The 19,045-nt window shown below is 41.4% G+C and overlaps 1 protein-coding gene across 4 annotated transcripts in view; it reads right to left on the bottom strand.

The window, feature by feature from the left end:
• Positions 1-19,045, bottom strand: part of frmd5a (FERM domain containing 5a) — a 53,858-nt gene that overhangs the window by 8,643 nt on the left and 26,170 nt on the right. For all 4 annotated transcript variants that reach the window (XM_085779174.1, XM_085779173.1, XM_085779175.1 and 1 more), the window contains exons 2-7: positions 6,300-6,404; positions 4,854-4,896; positions 4,064-4,142; positions 2,006-2,103; positions 1,148-1,271; positions 88-175 (exon numbers count right to left, since the gene is read on the bottom strand). In XM_085779174.1, coding sequence (XP_085635300.1) covers positions 88-175; positions 1,148-1,271; positions 2,006-2,103; positions 4,064-4,142; positions 4,854-4,896; positions 6,300-6,404 — 537 coding nt within the window. The remainder of the gene's footprint in view (positions 1-87; positions 176-1,147; positions 1,272-2,005; positions 2,104-4,063; positions 4,143-4,853; positions 4,897-6,299; positions 6,405-19,045) is intronic.

Here is a 19,045-nt window from a genome sequence, read left to right as displayed (position 1 = left end):
TTTTTAGCTTGTGCGGTACTGTATATCCCATCAGAGTATTTCAAGCTGAACACAAATGTGAGTGAGATGTCTAAATATAGTAAAAACCTTGCATGGATGTGGATCAACACCATATGTCTCCAGCATCTGGGCTTTCTGAAGGAAATTTCGCTCTGATGTTTCAGGTGTCTGTCCACTGAGGGAGAGCAATGACACAACAAAAACAGCTGCGTCAGTTTCACATGTGGAAAATTCGAAACGTCGTCGAGGCACAAACACGAATAAATGTCCAATAATACAATACATGAAGAATTTAGAAATACCGTACTGAAAGAGGCAAACTGAGGTTATATCAGAATAAATCACACACACGCAAAGACAACATGAGATGATGTTTAAAAGGCAGTTATAGTTTAGCTCAGTTAAAAATCTGGGTTAACACAGGAACAATATATGTTTTCATGTTGCAGCACTGTCTCCTTGGTGGTGAGGGGGAAATGAACCACTAGTGGGCAGCAGAGTCTCATCATTCTCCTTTACAGCATCAAAACGAAACTTGGTTGATGCAATTCCACCTCTATTGTCTCACTGTCTGTCTTTACACATGTTTTGTTTTTTTCTTGGCCTTTATTTGCTCCAGAGAGTTGTATCCATTACACAGCCTCTTAACTAGTGTACAATGACACAACAGCATGGTGGTTTATTTACTTTAAAAATGATTATTTCAGAGCTAATAAGAATTATCTGACAGAGGTAGACAAGATCAGAGAGAGTGAAACGCTTCATCAGCATCATGTCTGCCCCGCATCATCACTCTCAATATCATGCTCTGCTGCTCTTCCAGTGAAGGCCACGGCTAGTAGCCATCACTAATAACTGTTCAAATAAAGGGCAGCCTATGAAGTCAAGACAATCTGACTGTGTTATCTGAGTGGATAGTGGAGAACAAAGTGCTTTATTCCTCTCTCTGCTCAAATAACTGACAATAATCTGTCTGGCCAACCCAGTACAGACCAATGGTAGCTCATTACTGCAGTCAATTACGTAAAGGTCAAAGGAAGTCTGACTCTTGATCAGCCTGTACGCGGGTGCACAGTCTGCAGGTACACTTTGTGAAATGGCGAGAGCTCTTGATAGTGGAGGTGCAGCTGTGTACTTGGGTTCTTACATCAGCTCTGTCTTGTGTATGTCAGCGATCCGTCGCTCCAGCTTCTCTGAATGTTTAGGGAAAAACTGGAACTTGGAGCTGTAACCTTCAGGATGCTTCCCTGGGTCATAATCACCAATCTCAGCTGGAGGAAGGAACAAGAAAAGTTACGACACATTCCCAGACATCCAAAGTTATGATGAGTTTTAGGACTCTGGTTCTTCTGCCGGTGAAGATGGTCTGAACATGTCTGGGATTATTTGTGTTCCTTCATGCCACACTGCACCGCCTCGGATGACCCTGATGCCGATTTCTCTCTGCGAGGAGGAGCTGACCAGGCAGCCCATCTTTAATTCATCAGCCCCTCCTCTGGAGGAACCTGTCTCTCCTCAAACACTGTGCTTTCAGTGATGTTAGCTCTGTGCCACCATACCTCATGTCTGTTGTGCTTGTTTAGGTCTTTATTTATAGTGTGCGTGGTAAAAAGAATGATAAGATGCCAGATAACTACTTCAAAGACTTTCTAAGCGAGAACAATTTCTTGCTTATTGAGAGTGTGCAAACCAGTGTGTGATAATACAAAGTACAGAATAATCATTTACTTTTCTCTTTGTACCAGTTTTAGAGTCATTATCGGACAATCATATGCTATGCTCATTACTCTTAGACTTAAACTGTGACAAATTCAAATTATTACAGGCGTACTCTTGGATGAGTGGTTGTTCCCTGTGTCACCTGATTCAGCTTCTTTCGACATATAAATCTATGTGCTTGACTGGCTGTTTATCAGCAGCTACAGGGCATGGTGAGGCAGAGGTCATGGACACAGTGCAAAGCAGAGAATGGTGTAAGTCATTTCCATCTGTCGCTTCCCATTACCTTGAAGGATGTGGGCAGCCAGCATGGCCGCATCCGAGGTTTTACACAGGAGCCGACCGTGGTAGAGGTCTCTCTTGATTTGCAGGAAGACAAGATACCTACAAAAGGACAAAGACCACACCAGACAGGTTAACTTACTAGGATACCAATGATGATATTCATAAATGCCCACGACCGCTCGTACAGATACATCTCGCAGTGAAAACACAGAGGGAATAAAACAATAAGAAAAGATCGAGAAGGAGCAGCAAAACAACAAACCTGACAAACCTCAAAGGCTGTTGGGTTCAGGTTCCCCACGGGTGGTTTGAATATTTCTTTTTGATTTAACAGAAACGAGGGTTTTGTTTGGGGGAAAAAAGGGTAAGCAGGGCCCCGAGGGAGACGCTGCTACCGACGCTGTGCTGCTCTTAAAGCCTCCAGCCTCGTTTCAGACTCGCCCGACCAATCGGCTCCGGAAGCATGAGATTTACTCTGAGACAACATCTGAAGCAAACAGCAGGAAGCTGATGATAATGATTATTTTAGATTATTACCATCATTATCATTATTGTTATCACTCTAATTATTAGAGGTAAGGTGAGGTCACCATGTCAGTGGGGTCGTTGGAAATCATGTCCTCCTAGTATTGAATAGGAAATAAAACCATTCCCTCTAAGGTTAATAGCACTTCCTGTGTGGAGACATGAATTAAAGAAGCTGCTTTCATTTCCTGTGCTGTTCGTTTTCCCAAACCCTGGCACATTGACATTATGTTTACACAAATTCTCCCCTATTTTCATATTACTTTTTTTTTTTCTTGTGGATCTTCTCACTACTACAGTGAGTGGATTGCATACACACTGTCATACATGTAATATGCTCTGTTGTGGTGCACCAAAACACATCAGCAGTTGAGTCAGACCATTAGTTTCGAAAAGAGCATTTAAAGTAAACAGTAGAAACGACACAAGACCAGAAAACATTTTTACGCACATTGGTAAATTGGTGCATTGGAACTGTTTTCCATTAAGACATGTTATTAGTAAAACCTCTGTTTTTTCTATAGTATGTAAATGATCAGACACAATAATGATAATAATGATAATACTACATGATACCTGCAGTATTTCTATGTTTTTTTATACAGCATTTACAGCGTATACAACATACTGTCCCTTCCCAATAGAACAGGAGGGGGCCAAACACTGAATGAGCCCCATATGTGACTGTGATTATTTACCCTCCTTTCTGTTGCCAACACCAAGCTCTGCCCTCTCCGCTCTCCTCATATATCACTCCCCCACCCACCCGACTCCCCCAGCCTTTCATTCTTCCTCCTTTCCCTTCCCACTCTCAATCAGCACCCTTTGCCCTCAATCTCCTCTGTCCGCCCTGTTCACTATGTACATCCTACATGTGGCGTGCATTTCATCTCATTACACCTCAGAGAGAGCGAGGAGACTCCTCGTCCCCCGTGGTCAGTGATGAATGCATCAGTAAACTATACATGCACTCATTCATCAGCCGGCTGCTCTCAGCAGTATCTGGAGGCAGCGTACACTCACCACTCTTCACTTTTAGTATTACATTTGCTTTTCTCTAAAATAACCAGAAATTATTCCAAGAACTGAGATGGAAAAAAAAAAAAAGTGAGTATTTAAACACAGTAGCATGTTGTTGTTGTTGTTGATCTTCTACCCATTAACTTTTGGAGACTTTGCTACTGGCGATGGTTTTTACAGTCCCCTGCTTCCTCTTGCAAACTGTGTTGTGTGTAATATTTATCATAATGTTTCAAGTACTCAAGCATTTTAATTATGAAAGCCCATGAATAATGTTTTAGAAAGAGACGTTTGCACTGCCGAACAATTCTGGAGCACAAACTGTACGGCAGAGAAAAAAAAACATCAAGCGTAGCTGCTTTTCACAGGTTTGTCAAACGATAGCATTCTCCCCATGAAAGTAACTGTCTTCCTTAATGTTTTAGTTTTATGCTGAGACAAAAGTAAGATACCTGTAGAGAAAAAAAATAGAACCATTATCGCCTTATCTTTGAACTACAACAGGAGGTCATACCGTGTAATTTCCTCCTTCAGGGCAGCAGGTTCAGGAGGGTAGAACTTGACTCGCAGACACATGGTGAACGGAGGCTGAGCTGCAGGAAACAAACACCAAACATTTAAGACACGGACGGAAAACCTTTCATAGTAAGAGATCAGACACTCAACATGAGACTGAAGGGGACAGCAGGACTCTTTTTTTACACTGAGATATGGTCAAATGTTATTCTAATGTCTGTTAGTTTGTACATCTTAAAGCTTATTTAGGCAGCAACTTGTCCGTCTTGATAGGGTGTTAAATACATTTAATTGAACTGAAAAACAATATTAAGTAGCATAAATCAGAGGCACACATGTACAACTACCTGAACATTTGTTTTTTTTACAAGTATATATTTTTGGCTTTTTCATGCCTTTATTTGACAGCACAGTTGAGAGAGACAGGAAACGGGGAGGCAGAGAGAGGGGGAATGACACGCAGGAAAGGGCCGTCTGATGCGGGATTCGAACTGGGGCCGCCTGCACAAGGACCATAGCCTCAACACATGGGGCGCCCGCTCAACCCAGCGCGCCAGTCGGCGCCCCCAACTACCTGAACATTTTTGATTAAGCAAACATTTTCAGCATATTAATTTTGAAAATTGGATAGATCACTTGCATGATTAATTAGCTATTAATGCTCTCCACTCCCTTGTATATTATATGGGCTCAAATAAATATATATTACCATTATGAGTGTAGACCTCATGTTGAGGTTGAATGATTTAAAGATTAAATAAAAATATACATGAGATCAGTGTACTTACATTTCATTTGCTTTGCAATGGATTTTGTGAACTCCAACCAGTGCTGCATTAGAAAGAAAAGCAGAAAATGCAAGTAATTACACGTCAGAGTAACCCACACATCAAATGATTCAACTGACACTTGATGGAAACCTGTTTGTGCTGCACGTGGTGTTACAATGGCACTGTTCCTTCACTGCAATATGTCAAGGCTGCGCTGAAAATAAAAAATTTTCAGGGTTTTCTCTGTGTGAAATCTTCAAAGGCTTCAGGTGAATATTCAAACAGCTCTGTGGAGCTCTCTAGAGACAGAGCACGGAGGCTGATTAGACACCAGGTTTTGACTGAACAGTGAACTCGTTTTGCTGGTGGTGGGTAGGTACGTAAGCCTCACAGAGTCACAGAGTCTATACAGCCTGATTCAGATTCTTCATTCTCTCTGTGAGCAGATCCTCTCTCCATCTTTCTTCAGGGCTACCTTCACATCAACCCGACCCACCCACAGCAACAACCACTGAAATAGTCAGGAGTGACAGCATAGGAAATGCAGCATCAGCAGGACTTGGCTCTCGTCTGCAGGACAACATGATCTGCAGTGCAAACATGTGAATACTTCATGAATCAAGCAGTGCAATAACATGCCTCTCAGCAGAGGAGCCTGATGGAACAACCGTCACTCCGAAAGGTGGCGCGAAAAGGAGACACAACTATTCACTCTGGTCCACAGCCTCACTCCCAGTCTTCAACTGAAGTCAAACACAATCCATTTTTAAAATATAGCCAAGCCTGTCGTTTTTATATTGACAAAAAGCCACACAATCTGATCTATATGGAGTCATATTGGGTTCACATTCAGCCACTTCTACTTTTAAAATACTGGATGCAGTGGATATAACAAGACCATTTCAGACTCACTATTGTCACCTGTTGTGATCGTGCACACTGGGACTATCCAGTTGAAATCCACATCCTACATTAGTGGGTATACTGTGAACACTGACTGAGTACTGAATGAAATATCCCATTTGAGACACAGCATTTGTAATACAGAGTTGGAGCCAGGAAGTGGTTTGCTTAGTTTAGCATTGACTGGAAGCCGGGGGAAACGACAAGCCTTAACACACTACATCGCCTTTGTTTAATTGATGCAAAAAGAGCAAAATGCAAAAGCAACATTTTTGGTATTAGAGATAATTGTGTGGTGTGAAGAATGCCCCATAAAACACACACAAATTAGAAACTTGTAACTGTGGTGTAGTCCTCAACACACACACAGTGATGACTCAGTTCAGTGCTTGTGAATCCTTCTGGCTGCATGATGTGGTGTACTATGATTTTTTTTCTTAAAAGGCTCCCTTGAAAGAATTTCTTTATACTTATTATCTGAAAATGACAATGCACATAAGCATGCACTCAGAAACACAGTTTTGCTCACACCAACACACATGCACTCACTCACACACTTACCCGCTGTTTGTCTGGATCCACATATCTGATGCCAAAATAGTCTTTCTCCAGCAAATTGAGGTGGTGACAGATGAGGTCAAACAGATACTGTCCCTTTGCGTCCCGCTGCAACGGAAGAGAAGAAAAACAAAAAATTCACCAAGCATGTCAGCAACACAATTCATGTTTGTGGACAAGAAAAAAATCAACAAAGAAAAGGCACCATCCCGAGTTTCAACATGACAAATAATTCCTGCTGGCAGAATATACTTCAGATTTCTTTCTTTTAAACCCTGCCACAGATATCTCAGATTCATCCAATATTAATACACAGCCAGAGCCATCTGAGGTGTCTGGAATAAACCCCATCCAAAGCTAAAAGAAGAGCTCAAAGAGAGGATGGATTTAATATGCCGAGATCTGACTGAGGTTTTGCTAATTCTCTGCAGTCTGAACCTGACGAGGAAGCTCCACTTGAAGAAACATCCGTGTATATTGCAGCACAGAGAGAAGCCTGGGCATCCTCACTGTGTCAAATACATATCTGAAAGCCTCCTCCCTATTCACAACACTGTAGTCTGTGCAACATTGCTTAACATCCTAACTAAAACCGGAAAATTTGGATCGGACTGGAGCAGACTTTAAAGTAATCCAACAGCGACACATAATACCGTTGAAAACATCCCATAATATTCACTCTTGCTAAAGATGACAGGACAGAAACAAATTAAGACTTGCTCTGCTCCCTTTGGAATAGTGTTGTACACCTATGAGGGATGCAGATACAATTTGCATAAATACATTATGAGTGTTACTGCAGTGAGCCAGGCAGAGTAATAAGTGACAGACACAGCAAACAGACAGCTAACTGGCGAGGAGGAGCATTAAGCAGTTAGGCGGGTAGATGTTTTCCTTGGAGCCTGGTGGAGACCAAAACAGAGGTAAAAGAAGAAGTACTTTATTGTACTGTCTGTTTTACTTCATCTGTCAATATTGTGTCTGATTCTATGTCTGTCTTGTTATACCTGTGTCTTGTAATTGTAATGAAATCTTTTCTATGTAAACTGCCAGAGGACAGCGGGTGAAAATTAGCTACTTGCTAACTCCGGTACATTTACGTTGGGCTTCTTCTTTTCTCTTCCTTAAAAACAGAAAAGAGCTGATGTTATTAATGTACATTGTCCTTTTTAAATAAATAACTAAAATTAAATTAAAGAAGTAACAAATAGTGGCAACAGACATTTGGCTTCTTTGATGAGATTTTCTACATTTTTTTTATTTTCATTTTAGACTGTTTTACTCAACTTCTTATGCAGCTGCTCATGGTATTTATAGTAATATCTTAAATGATAAACTGTTTTATCTTTTTTTTTTTACATTTACTGTAATGCTAAAGGCAATATCCAGTGTCCATATCTAAATCACATGTGGGTTGCAGTCTGATGGCCACTGGCTCGGCCCTCATCATGACTCATGAGGAGGTCGGCTGAGGTCAAGGTTGGACAGCGCTGTTCCTGTGCTTATTTGCCCTGTGACGGCAGTAGAAGTGTCAGTGGCAGCACTCCGCCTCATATCATTACTCAGGCTGCAGATAACAGGCACTTCATTAGGACAATGGCCTGTCGATGCCGGGCTCGTCGCTTAACTGCCGTGACTCTTGTGACCAAATGCCAATAGGAGCTTTGCTACTGGAGCTAACTGACCTTTCTGCAGCCAGACCGAGGGGCTTCATGGGTGCTCACCACTGTCACTTTGAGATTGTACTCTTGCAGTAACATGACTAACCAATCTGATGTGCCTGCTAACTTACAGAGCCATGATAAAAATGGAGAAGCAAAGTACTTTGTGGCAGTAGGAAGTATTTCAGAGGGACCACATATACATATAATCATAAATAAAGCTAAAGTTTATCTTCTTTTTTTAAAGTTTAAAAAATAAAAGAAATGTAAAAACAATAAAACTCAATTTCCCAAGCTGCATTAAAAAAAAAGAAAAAAAAAGCCATTTTATTGATTTATACATACACATAAAATAATTCGCAAATCCTGTAGAATTTTAATTAAGATGAAGATTTTCTAGTTTTCTGCTCTTAAAATCCAAAAGGGGCATATAACAGTGAGAATAGTTTTTCTAAATGTAAAATGTGACTGTTCTAATCACCCAGCGATAGGGAGCTGTGGGGAGCAACAAAGCCAAACACAAATTAAAAATGGGTCTGTCTGGAGAGGACACACTGAGTCAGAAAGGACATCTGCTCCTTTGTTGCAAGGAAAGAGCAAGTTTGTTAGTATTCAACAGCATTCCCACCATCCGCCCTCCCCCTCCCCATTTTCTTGCTCCCCGGTGCCCCTATACCTCAGTCCCTGCCCCATATCGAGCACAGCTGCATTATCCCCCCCACCAGCCTTTCTAATTACAAGATCGAGGTGATTTGCAGGAGAGAAAGGATGTCCTGAAATGTCTAATTAATACTAATGAACCATTTCCTCGCATGGGCTGGCATCTCAATCTAGCCCAACAGGAGCCTCAGCAGATTTACTAAAGGGTTTTATATTAGTCTGACCTGTGATGGAAAGAGTTTTCAAACAACCAGGTATACAGTATATCCCCATACAACATTCAGTCCTGCTGCGTTGTATTTGTTGCAAACCCCTCTGACACCTCTGGTTTGTCCTACAGTAAGCAGGAGTGGCTTCCTTCTGATACCTGATTACAAAAATGTTAAACTTTGAAGAAAGGATGGTGTAAATTGGGAATATGCAAATGTAACTACAAATCTGTATTTGTTCAGTGGAAGACTGCCTGCGGCAAAATGTCCCTGTTTTACGGAAAATATTGAAACAAAAAACAATTTCAAACTGCATCACATCAGGATTTTATTTTATTTCTGGAGAGACAATCCAAACCGAGCTCCAAATCAAAGGCAAATGTGATGTGAATTGATAAATCAAGGTTTCAGCTAAGAGCCAAAGGCTCATTTTTGCTCTTTTCTGGTTGCTTACCGAATCCCTCTTTTAAGCCTTTGTGAGCAAAAGCACTTTAATGCATTAATAAATGATTTTCGGATCAGTTACAAGCCATTACTACGAACACCTGCTTGACTGCCAGACAAATCTGTCTGCTGTTTATCTTCCTCCAGCATGACATTTGCTCGTGAATCTTTTTTTCAACCCAGGAATCAGGCTTTGTCAGGTTAGGATGGGAACCACTGTCTTAGCTATCAACCAATAAACGTATAAAAAAATTTGGCTCACAATCACAATCATTATTAATTGATCTTTACACAGAGCTCATCTGACAGCACAGCAGTTCTTATTTAACAAAACCACGTTTCATCATAAAGTCTTGGTCTATAAAAACAAACAGAACAGAACCTATTGTGTTACCGTTTGCTCTTTTAGCCTGATATCAAACATATTCACTTCATGGACTTTCATCTAATTTGTTGAACCATGTTGAAGATGCAGAATAGATAAAAGGCTGAATGTATAACTTTTTTAGATTTTAAAAAATGTATTTAGTAATCGATCTTTATGCGTGGCTAAAACAGTTTGTAACCAATTGATCAAAATACACACACAAGCTTCCTGAAACAACCTGACAGACGTCTCAAAAAGGCACAAAAGAATTAAAGAGATCTTTCTGACGTGCCTGTAACTGAGAACAACACATTGGTTTTCCTATTTCCTAAAGAGCCCCCAGAGTGCAATGGGCACTTTCCTTTCAAATTAATCATTAAAATGGTCTCCATGTCAACTCAGGAGCACAGACCATTAATAAAAGATTGTATCACTTTATAGTGAGAGGGGTGGAAACACGATGTCAATGACTGTGGGGGACTCAGGACTGGATGTGTGTGTGAGATTGTCTGTGTGTGTGTGTCAGGCTAAAGGTACCAAGAGCCCTGAGGCGCTTTCTTTGGTTTCATAAGCAGATTGCTTTCTTTTGTCCCAGGAGGAGCGAGTGATTGCGCTGATTCTGTCTCTTCTTTGAGCTGCGGAGAGATCAAGTCATGACCCTGCCACTTCAGCGGGGGCCGAGAGCACACAAAACTACACCCACCACCAGCCTTCATGATCAATATGAAGCTCTCTATACAGTAAACCACAAAATACTGTCCATCTCTCCAAGGTTACAAGCTGAAATGCTCTTCACTACTTCAAATGAATTAATTTGTTCTTTAGACAATAAAACTTAACAGTTATTTATTTACTATGAAAATTCTGCAGCACAACATGTGTCGGAGCATTTACAATAAATAATCATGTACATTTTCACAACAATATGTATTTTGGTGTATGTACATCATTAGTAGACTATTTCACTACAATTATTTAATGGAGGCTACAGCAATATTAGACTCTAGTTCTCACTTTGTTTAATAAAAAAGGAAAATAAATCAATTAATGCTACTAATCATCAGGAATTCATTCAGTGTAAATGTGTTAAATTGTGAAAAATAAGGGGAGAAAGTGCTGCTTGAATATGTCACAACAATGACAGACACAGCAGGAACTCATGATGCAGGTGAGTGTCGACAACTAAGGAAATAGGCCAAGGTACACTGCTTTTAACAGACGAGCACTGACAAGCACCAGATGATCTTTTTATAATCCTCAACCAGCCGTCTGTGTATGACACAAAATCTGCGTTTTTGAAACACATGGCCAAAATCATTCAATTGTCAGCACAAGACTGCTATAATGAAATGCATTCATGGGCTCTACAGTGCCTAATGGGGTGGAGAGAAAAAAGCTTGAGTGAGACGGAACTGAAAGAGTTAAGTGTCTTTAATAGAAAACGTCCTCAGGCACTGCGCCACATGAAGCCAGCAGTTATCACACTCATCACCTGAGGAGGACGGTGTATGAATCCAGAGAGGAAATAACCAACATTATGCCTAAGTGAGCTCCACTGGTCAGTGGGAGTGTCTCAATCCTCATCTCACATCATATTATAGAATAAACTGGGCCCAGATATCTTAGAGAAATGGTGAAGCCAAATACTTCACAAGCTCTGAAGAAAATGACTTATCTCCCTAAGGTGTGGAACCAATTGATCTGCACATGGTCGGACACTTGGTGTCTTATTAGCGGCTCAATGGCAGCTCTTAAACGGGCTTATTAACTTATATACAGCCCCGGGCAGTCCAAGGAGACACAGGACATGTAATAGACAGTGACAGAATATCTCAAGAGTGATTAAAATGCTTCACACAGACTATTTTAAATCATCAATCATTGAATCTGCAGAGTAAAGACACGATGTCAGAGTGACGGCTGAGGGAACATATAGTGCAAAGAAAAACACAATTTAATTTACAAAGAATATACATTTCCTTTTTTTTGGCAATTAGTTATTTCATACGAGATATGATGTGATGCAGTCATATAGAGTGTATACACGACGATGCTGTGAAGCAAAGAAACCATTTGCAGTTGAGTCCCAGCGAGCGAAAAAAATTGGGCCATCAAAACACGATGAGAATGTGTGAGGATTTGCCCCAGAAATGTGTGGAATCGAGAGAATATGAAAAGCAGAAAGCAAACTCTGGATAGAGTGATATGGATAATTGCTTTTAAAGCTTCTCAATGTTAGATAGTTTGAAAGGGTGAAATGTGAGTTGGCATTTAATGATTAAAAGAAGAATTCATGGGAGAGGAATGTTCTATTCAGCTAAATGCCAAAGCATCTCCTCCAGACCTTGCAAATAGGATTCATAATTGATATATTGAGCTGTAACCCTGCTTGACACCGCTGGCATGGCTCTTAACAAATCAGCAATGTCATGACTCACGACCAATGTTTTTGTGATTTTGTACACAAATAAAAGCAGAGAACAATCAATTCACAGCTTTGCTATATGGTTATCTTCTACTGTATCTTCTAGTGCTATTTCTCATGCTTGAAATACACTAATTTGGTACCATTTGATTTATCCAATATGTGATAAGCGGATTTGAAATACAATGCCCTTACAGTACATGACTTTGGTGAAGGGCTTTGTCAGCTAATGTTTTATCATAAGAAGAATGCTTATGCTTATCAAGAGACAAAAAAGGTGAAAACTGTGAAACTGTCATGAAGTCATGTAAGGAAAAGCTGAAAAACACCATACAGTACGCTCAATGTGTTACTTTAGTAGCAGCAGCAAAATGTCTCAGAGCTACTTGAAAATATTTTTAAAGCTAGCATTTCCAACTGCTCTATTTCTGCTGTTTCCAGACACATTAAAATACAGGCATATTGCAAAGCTATGTCAAGCTAAACAGTTACAAATGTTTAAAAACAAGACCAAGAGTCTGCAGCCATGCTAACAGCTCCATTAGGCTGCACTTACGCCTGCTAACATGCTACAGTAACATACTTACGTCAGCATACTATTTTCCATGTTCATTATTGTAGCTTGTTGGCATGATAATGCTTACTAATTAGCATTTAACACAAAGTGCAAGCCCACAAGTAATTGATTACTTTTGCTCTCAATAGTTGGCCAATAGTTAGAAATGGAAACCTCACGGTGGCGCCAATAGGGGTGTAAAGCTCTTTCTTTGATAAACTGAATAAGGTTGTCAGTCTTTAGAGGACTCAAGCCTGCAAGTATACTTTGTGTCACTCTGCATTCAGTGCTGTCCATAAAAGACATAAATTACTGCAGGGTCACACAAAGGATGAACCCTCGCCACCTGAAAAGTGTGAGGAGATGTGCGTTTGATGGAGAGTTGTTTGTGACAAGTGCCTAAATGATTCTGTGCCTTCCTGCAGGCACGGGGAAATGAATATGTTTCTCGATGAGGATTTCTGAGTCATTAGTTCTTCAGCCCACCAGTGATGGATTTCGTTGCCAGCCTGGTTCTAATAGCTTTTCTGTCACATTTCTCAGCTTCAAATACAGCTGAGCATTATGGGTACAACTATTTCAAAATATACCCTGTGTAGGAAATGTTTCCAAGCAGAGCTAGGTTTTAAGTGAGAGTGAAAACAAAACCAGGCATATCATCTTAAGTTGATCTTTTCCTAGCCATATCTTCGGTTAGTAGCCTATACTTTTGGGAGCTTGGAGTTGTTCCCCTCTGCACAACTGTTGGGTTTTCTTTCTAAAAAAGTGTGACAAATACCTCCCAAACAAAATGAGCAGCACAATTGGTGTCATGCTTGGGATTAGCATATAAACAATGCTTCATTTTTTGGCATTTGCACAGCTCTGGTGGTGATGCGCCAGTCTGGTCTCCCCCAGTGCACTGAGAGGCTGCCGGGTGATGAATCAGTGTCGCTAATTCAGACTGTATTACCCCCTTCAGACCAGACATTTACTCTCACGCATGCACTGTTAACCTATGTGTTACACCAAAACGGGGTAGTCTTACAGTATGCAATATTATCATAACTATATCTAGATTTTGCCCACAGGCATAACACATTGTATGAGACTTGCTGGCAAAGACCCATTCACACACTGACTAATGTCTGTTGTCTATCAGCGCAGTAGCCATAAGCAGTGCACTATTGGATTTCTTGGCAGGGGCAGCTTTTCGTGCCTCTGAGCCTTCAGTGTTTTTTATCCATTTCATAAATGGCTCTTCAGAACATTAGACCTTAACAAGAACTATTCCCAAGCAGGTTCATTTGGAGAACTTAAAAGCTGCACTACATAGTCTACTAATTGGTCTCAGGCTATAATGTTTATAGTGTGTCTCAGCCATGGGCTTTTTAAAACAAAGCAGAAACTAGTTCCCTGAGCTGTATCCTCATCCACTTTGCCAAAGCTAACTCCCCCTCCAGAGAAGGCAGCTGGAGCTTACCAGGCAGTCTCCACCACTGGCCCTTTCTTTTCAAGCCCTCCATCTCGAAAATGCATGGACACCCACCGTGTCTAATTGTTCCACTACCACAGCACCTTCTGCTTGGGTATGGTTATAACAAGTGATACTGTGCTGATAATGCGAGACCCCTCTCTGTGAGGTACACACCCACTGGTTTCATCTCACAAATCCCCCTGTGGCTGTACGCTGATGAACTCTGACGGCCTCCTCAAGTAAGACTTTTATCTGCACTTTTAGGACTCTCAGTTTTCTCCCCGTTTATCTCATTTAAGGGTTTACTTGCAAAACTGTCCTTTTTTGCTTCTGCTTACAGAATCTGCTGACACAAACAACACAGCTGGTTTAAGCATAATGTATCTCCTTCAACTGCTGCCGTCAGATCTTTAGGGCTGCATGAGACAGAGGGCAAGAAGAAAAATGGTTTCTGGGAAGGGAAAGAATTCACTCAGACACAGTTATCATTTTACTGTCAATTGTAATTTCCCTTCTGAATTCTTCATCTTTTTTCTATTATTACTGAAGAGGGATATTTCCCAGCCGCAGCCTCTCCTATTTTTGTCAAGTGGGCTGATTGAATGTGAAACCACAGGAGAAAACATCAGCTGGGAATGGCCCCTTTGTCATTTTACCTTTACATCTGACAGATCTAATAGATTCACAGCTACATGTTAAAAATATTGCATTTTTATAATTAGAACAGAAAAGTGAATTACTTTTCCCAGCAGTAGACATTTATATGTAACATACAGGACGAACCATTTTGTTTTGTATGATGCGTTTGGATACCTGCGAAGGATTGTTCTGCACTTCAGAATCATCACTTGGGCTGCAGTGAGGAACCGGCCTCAGGGCTTCGTCGGTGTGGAGAACTTTGTTGCTGAGATTCACTCCTCCTGTGTCACCTCAGGTTAGTCTAACGTGAGACTAGCTTGTCCAAATCGGTCACCTCGTCTACGAGCCTACAACCTGCGTTGACCAGAGAGGTGATGACAGGCACGCCGTCTAGTCTGGTGTGTTTAATAAGTGGCTTCAGAAGAGCATAATGGAGTTAAGAGTCTTTATGTTTCATAGGAGGTGTGGGGAATACAAATAAGGATGTGAAAAAAATATCCAGAATCCAAATATCCACTTGTAATGAAGTATTTTGTATGTAATGTTTGTTAAAAGAGAAGAACCAACAAAACCAAAAAGGTTGACTGACACCTGTGGACAGGGGCTCTGCTATGTATCCGTCCTCAGAGTCTCAGGTAAATCTGCTGATCACTGCCACAATGACAGACGAGTCTCTGCATAGTGAGAGCCTCTTTCCGTGCTGCATAATTGAGTAAATCAACACCCAGGTAAAGACTATGCATCGGATGTGGAGTGGAATTTGATACGTATCAATAAGTCTAGTGTAGAAGCTCCTGCAGAAAGCTTCTCCAAATTTCCTACTTTCAGACGAGCAGAGGCAGCAGATAGGACTGTACAGTACTTTGACAGATGGCTACAAACCAAAAAGCTGCATTGTGTTAGTATCCACTGCTGCCTCAATTCCAAAGCTCAAAGAGGCTCCATTATTTGACAAGGCAACACCAGTAACCTGCACATGTGCCAACAGGGCACGGAGTGATAAGATTGCTGCTGTGAAGTCCGAGGCAACACCAATTAGAGTGAGCTACAAGAGGGAAAAGCAGCAGGATCTTTTTGAGTAAATTCAAGCTTCACTGTAAGTAAGAGGAAACTATCTATTTCCAGTGCTGATTAAGTCACTTCTACATTGAATAATGTCAGCTTGACATACGCTCTAGTTTTTCTGTTTGACTTTGACAATAAGTGGGCCCAAACTGGAGTCGATCTTACTGTTGAAATCTTTTCTATATTCTAGTTATATCAAGCTGACTGCATCACACAGCTCTGTGGTATGGATAAAACGATGGTATGTGCCTGTTAATAGATATATTAATTAGAAACAATCGTCTATTTTGGCTAATTCAACTAATTAAAAAACCTGAGTCAAAGTAATTGCGTACATCATCACACTGATCATAAAAAAGTCATAAAAATCCATAAAGCGCCTGTTCAGTGTCTTGCAACATTACCCTGATGGACAAATTTACATACAGTTATTTCTCAGAGTAGATCATCATATCGCCCACCTGTATAATTCAACATCAAAGTTCCCTGGTTACACATAGACATTTTAATTTGCTAGCTGACTGGATACAACCAATATGACGACAAAGCATGGAAGCGCTACACTGTAAAATCTTTTTGCCTTCATCAAGATACCTGAATCTTTTGATGAGTCTTTAATCCAATGTCCCACAATGAGCCTATTAAATAGTGCTTCTTTGCAAACTGCATCCAGTTGCCCTCTCACGGTGGCTGAATTTCACTCAGTGTACCCTTAGTGCTTACAATGACATCCCACATATTTTGTGGCTGTGTCTGACTCCAGCATGCCAGGGGCACTGACTGTGCTGTGAATCAGATTCTGTTACCTCTTCAGAGTAAAGCACTTCTACTGTAGCCTACTACAAAATGTAACGATAGCTACCACAGTGGTTGTATACTTGGCAGACTTACTGTAACGTACGGGTAACTAAATATCTGGGCTTGTACATGCTATAGGAGCCATACTCGTGTGACTGGCAGACAAGCAAGTCAAACAGGCGATTGACTGGTGGAGAAATGTTGAGCGCCATCGCTCAGAATTAGCACCCTTTGGCTGAGTTAAATGTCTCATGCTGAGCAGAGGGGCCCTCTGTGGTACCACTTCACCCTCTCCATTGTCTCCAGAGCCCCGGGAAAGATCACTTTCCAGTGGTGAATCCAGCCATAAAAATGCGGAAAGCTGTTTGGCCCCGGAGACTGGCTGCCTGTGCACACAGGCGTGAAAGGCCCACCACTGTCCCTGTGTGTCAACACGCTAATGGAGGCCCAAGGGAGACGCAATCTTGTCAATACATGATTCAGAGAAACAAGGTTCTTGTAGAATGCCGGTCTGCGTAGTTGTGACAAGGGTAAACGTGGCCATGGGTGGGTCATCGGACTTGCTGCTGCCCCTAAATGATGCCCTGCATGGCTGGAGTGAAAACTGACTCAGTTCAGTGAAGAGGAACACTTTAACACAGAGAGATTATAGAGCTGAGGATGTTATTTCAGGAATGAGTGGCTGATAAAGCCGGCTGTAAGATTTTAATACTCACTCGAAAAGTTTTTCTACCTTACTGTTCTGTCGTGCAGATGTGGTTGTTGAGGTTGCACTGTTGGTTAGAGATAGTATGCGATTTATGTGATTTAACATTAATTGATTAATCAAGAAATTCAATGGTCAAAACAATCAGTAAATAATTTCAACTGAGATGAGGTTCATGTCTGTGCAATATGTAATATAACATTTGGTTCGTTTGATTCAAAAATAGCTACACATTCACAGGGCTTGCATACAGGGCTCTACACTAAGATTTTTTAGGAGCACAATGACAAATGTTTAAATAGCAGGTTGTGAATTTTCAGATTTGAGAACAGTAAAAACACCAAACGTTTTTCCTTTTAATAATGTTTTAACATTAATAAAACTCAACAACCTGTCACACAAGCAGCTCCATGTTGCCCCTGTGTGATGTTCAGGGACAGGTCAGACAGGGAGCTTTGAGGTTGAAGTTTATATGAATGTTAAACTGTGAGACTGTGACCACATGTCAGCTGTTCTCACCGGGACGAGCGTTTTTTTTTTTTTGATAGCTCCGCGGTAGCCTCGGAGGCCACGTCTTTCCACCTATTGGCTTCCTTCACCTCCGTTTGAAACAGTAGGAGAGACACAGCCCGAGACCGTGTACCGGAGGGAGAAGCAGGTCGAACGTGCACGACAAAAAGGCGCTTCGCACCGAATGTGCGCTGCTACGGTGTCGCCTTGGCGTGCATGACGCGCGTCTAACTCGAAAGTAATGTGCGGAAAAGACGTTACATCTGAACGGCCCCGATGTACACAAGCTTTAATCAATGCGGCGGCCAAAATCACCAAACAGGCAGGGGGGGGGGGTTACTGCAGGCGCTGGACTAATCTTCAGAAGATGGGGACTCCTATTAAAGCCAACTAATCCACAGATCCACTACAATGGGGGGAAATTAGGAAATTATATCATTGGTGGCACACAATTGGATCGCCAAGAGGGGAACAAAGAGCCACTGAGCTCTACAGTGCCCTATATAAGTGAGCTGTCTTTGAAAACTCCCAGAGGATGCAGTAGTGCCTGTACTTTGGACGACAAAAAGCCATTTCGCCTCGTCAAACCCACTGTTATTATGACAATTTCAAATTCTCACCCAACATATATTTAAAACAGACACTTTAAAAGCACACGTTTTAAAGGGAGGGAAAAGCCTTTTTTTATTTCAGAATAGACCAAGTCTTTTGAACGCTCCTGATATGTAAAACCCTGTTGTGTTTGGTTGAATTTGATGTGGTGCTTTACATGGCAGTTACACACTCCGAACTGTCCCGAGGTGGTTATTGAGTTAGACTGAGGGCACAGCTGCTCTCCTCTCACTTCTCAGCATCTTATAGCAACAATAATGAGCACAATCATTTCTTTGAAATTGTGTTATTTTCCTTGATTACTCGGTGTGACAGCCGTGAAGAGTTTAACCGTGAAGGCGAGGGTGGCTGTTGTCTGTGACCCACTGTGCTGTACTTGGCAACCAAACAGCGAGGCGGGACAAGCTCAAAAGTGCTGTTGAGATGTTGGCTGGGGATTTGGAGTGACAGCTTATTTGAGAGATTTACTGTGGTGTCACTTAGGAAGCTTCAAGGAGGAGGTTCCCTGTTGCCTAATCCTCAGCGCTGTTAGAGCCTAATTGAACAGACTGGAAATATTTTCTGAGATCAATGGTATAATGAGGCCAAAGTAAACAAAGGGGTCTTGCTTTGAAAACAACTGTGAGTACTAACTCCCATCA

This window comes from Trachurus japonicus, chromosome 6 (assembly GCF_045865225.1).
Source record: "Trachurus japonicus isolate A0001 chromosome 6, Traja_1.0".
In the NCBI taxonomy this organism is placed as follows: domain Eukaryota; kingdom Metazoa; phylum Chordata; class Actinopteri; order Carangiformes; family Carangidae; genus Trachurus; species Trachurus japonicus.
Note: the sequence above shows the minus strand (reverse complement) of the source record. Positions and strands in the feature narration are given on the sequence as shown.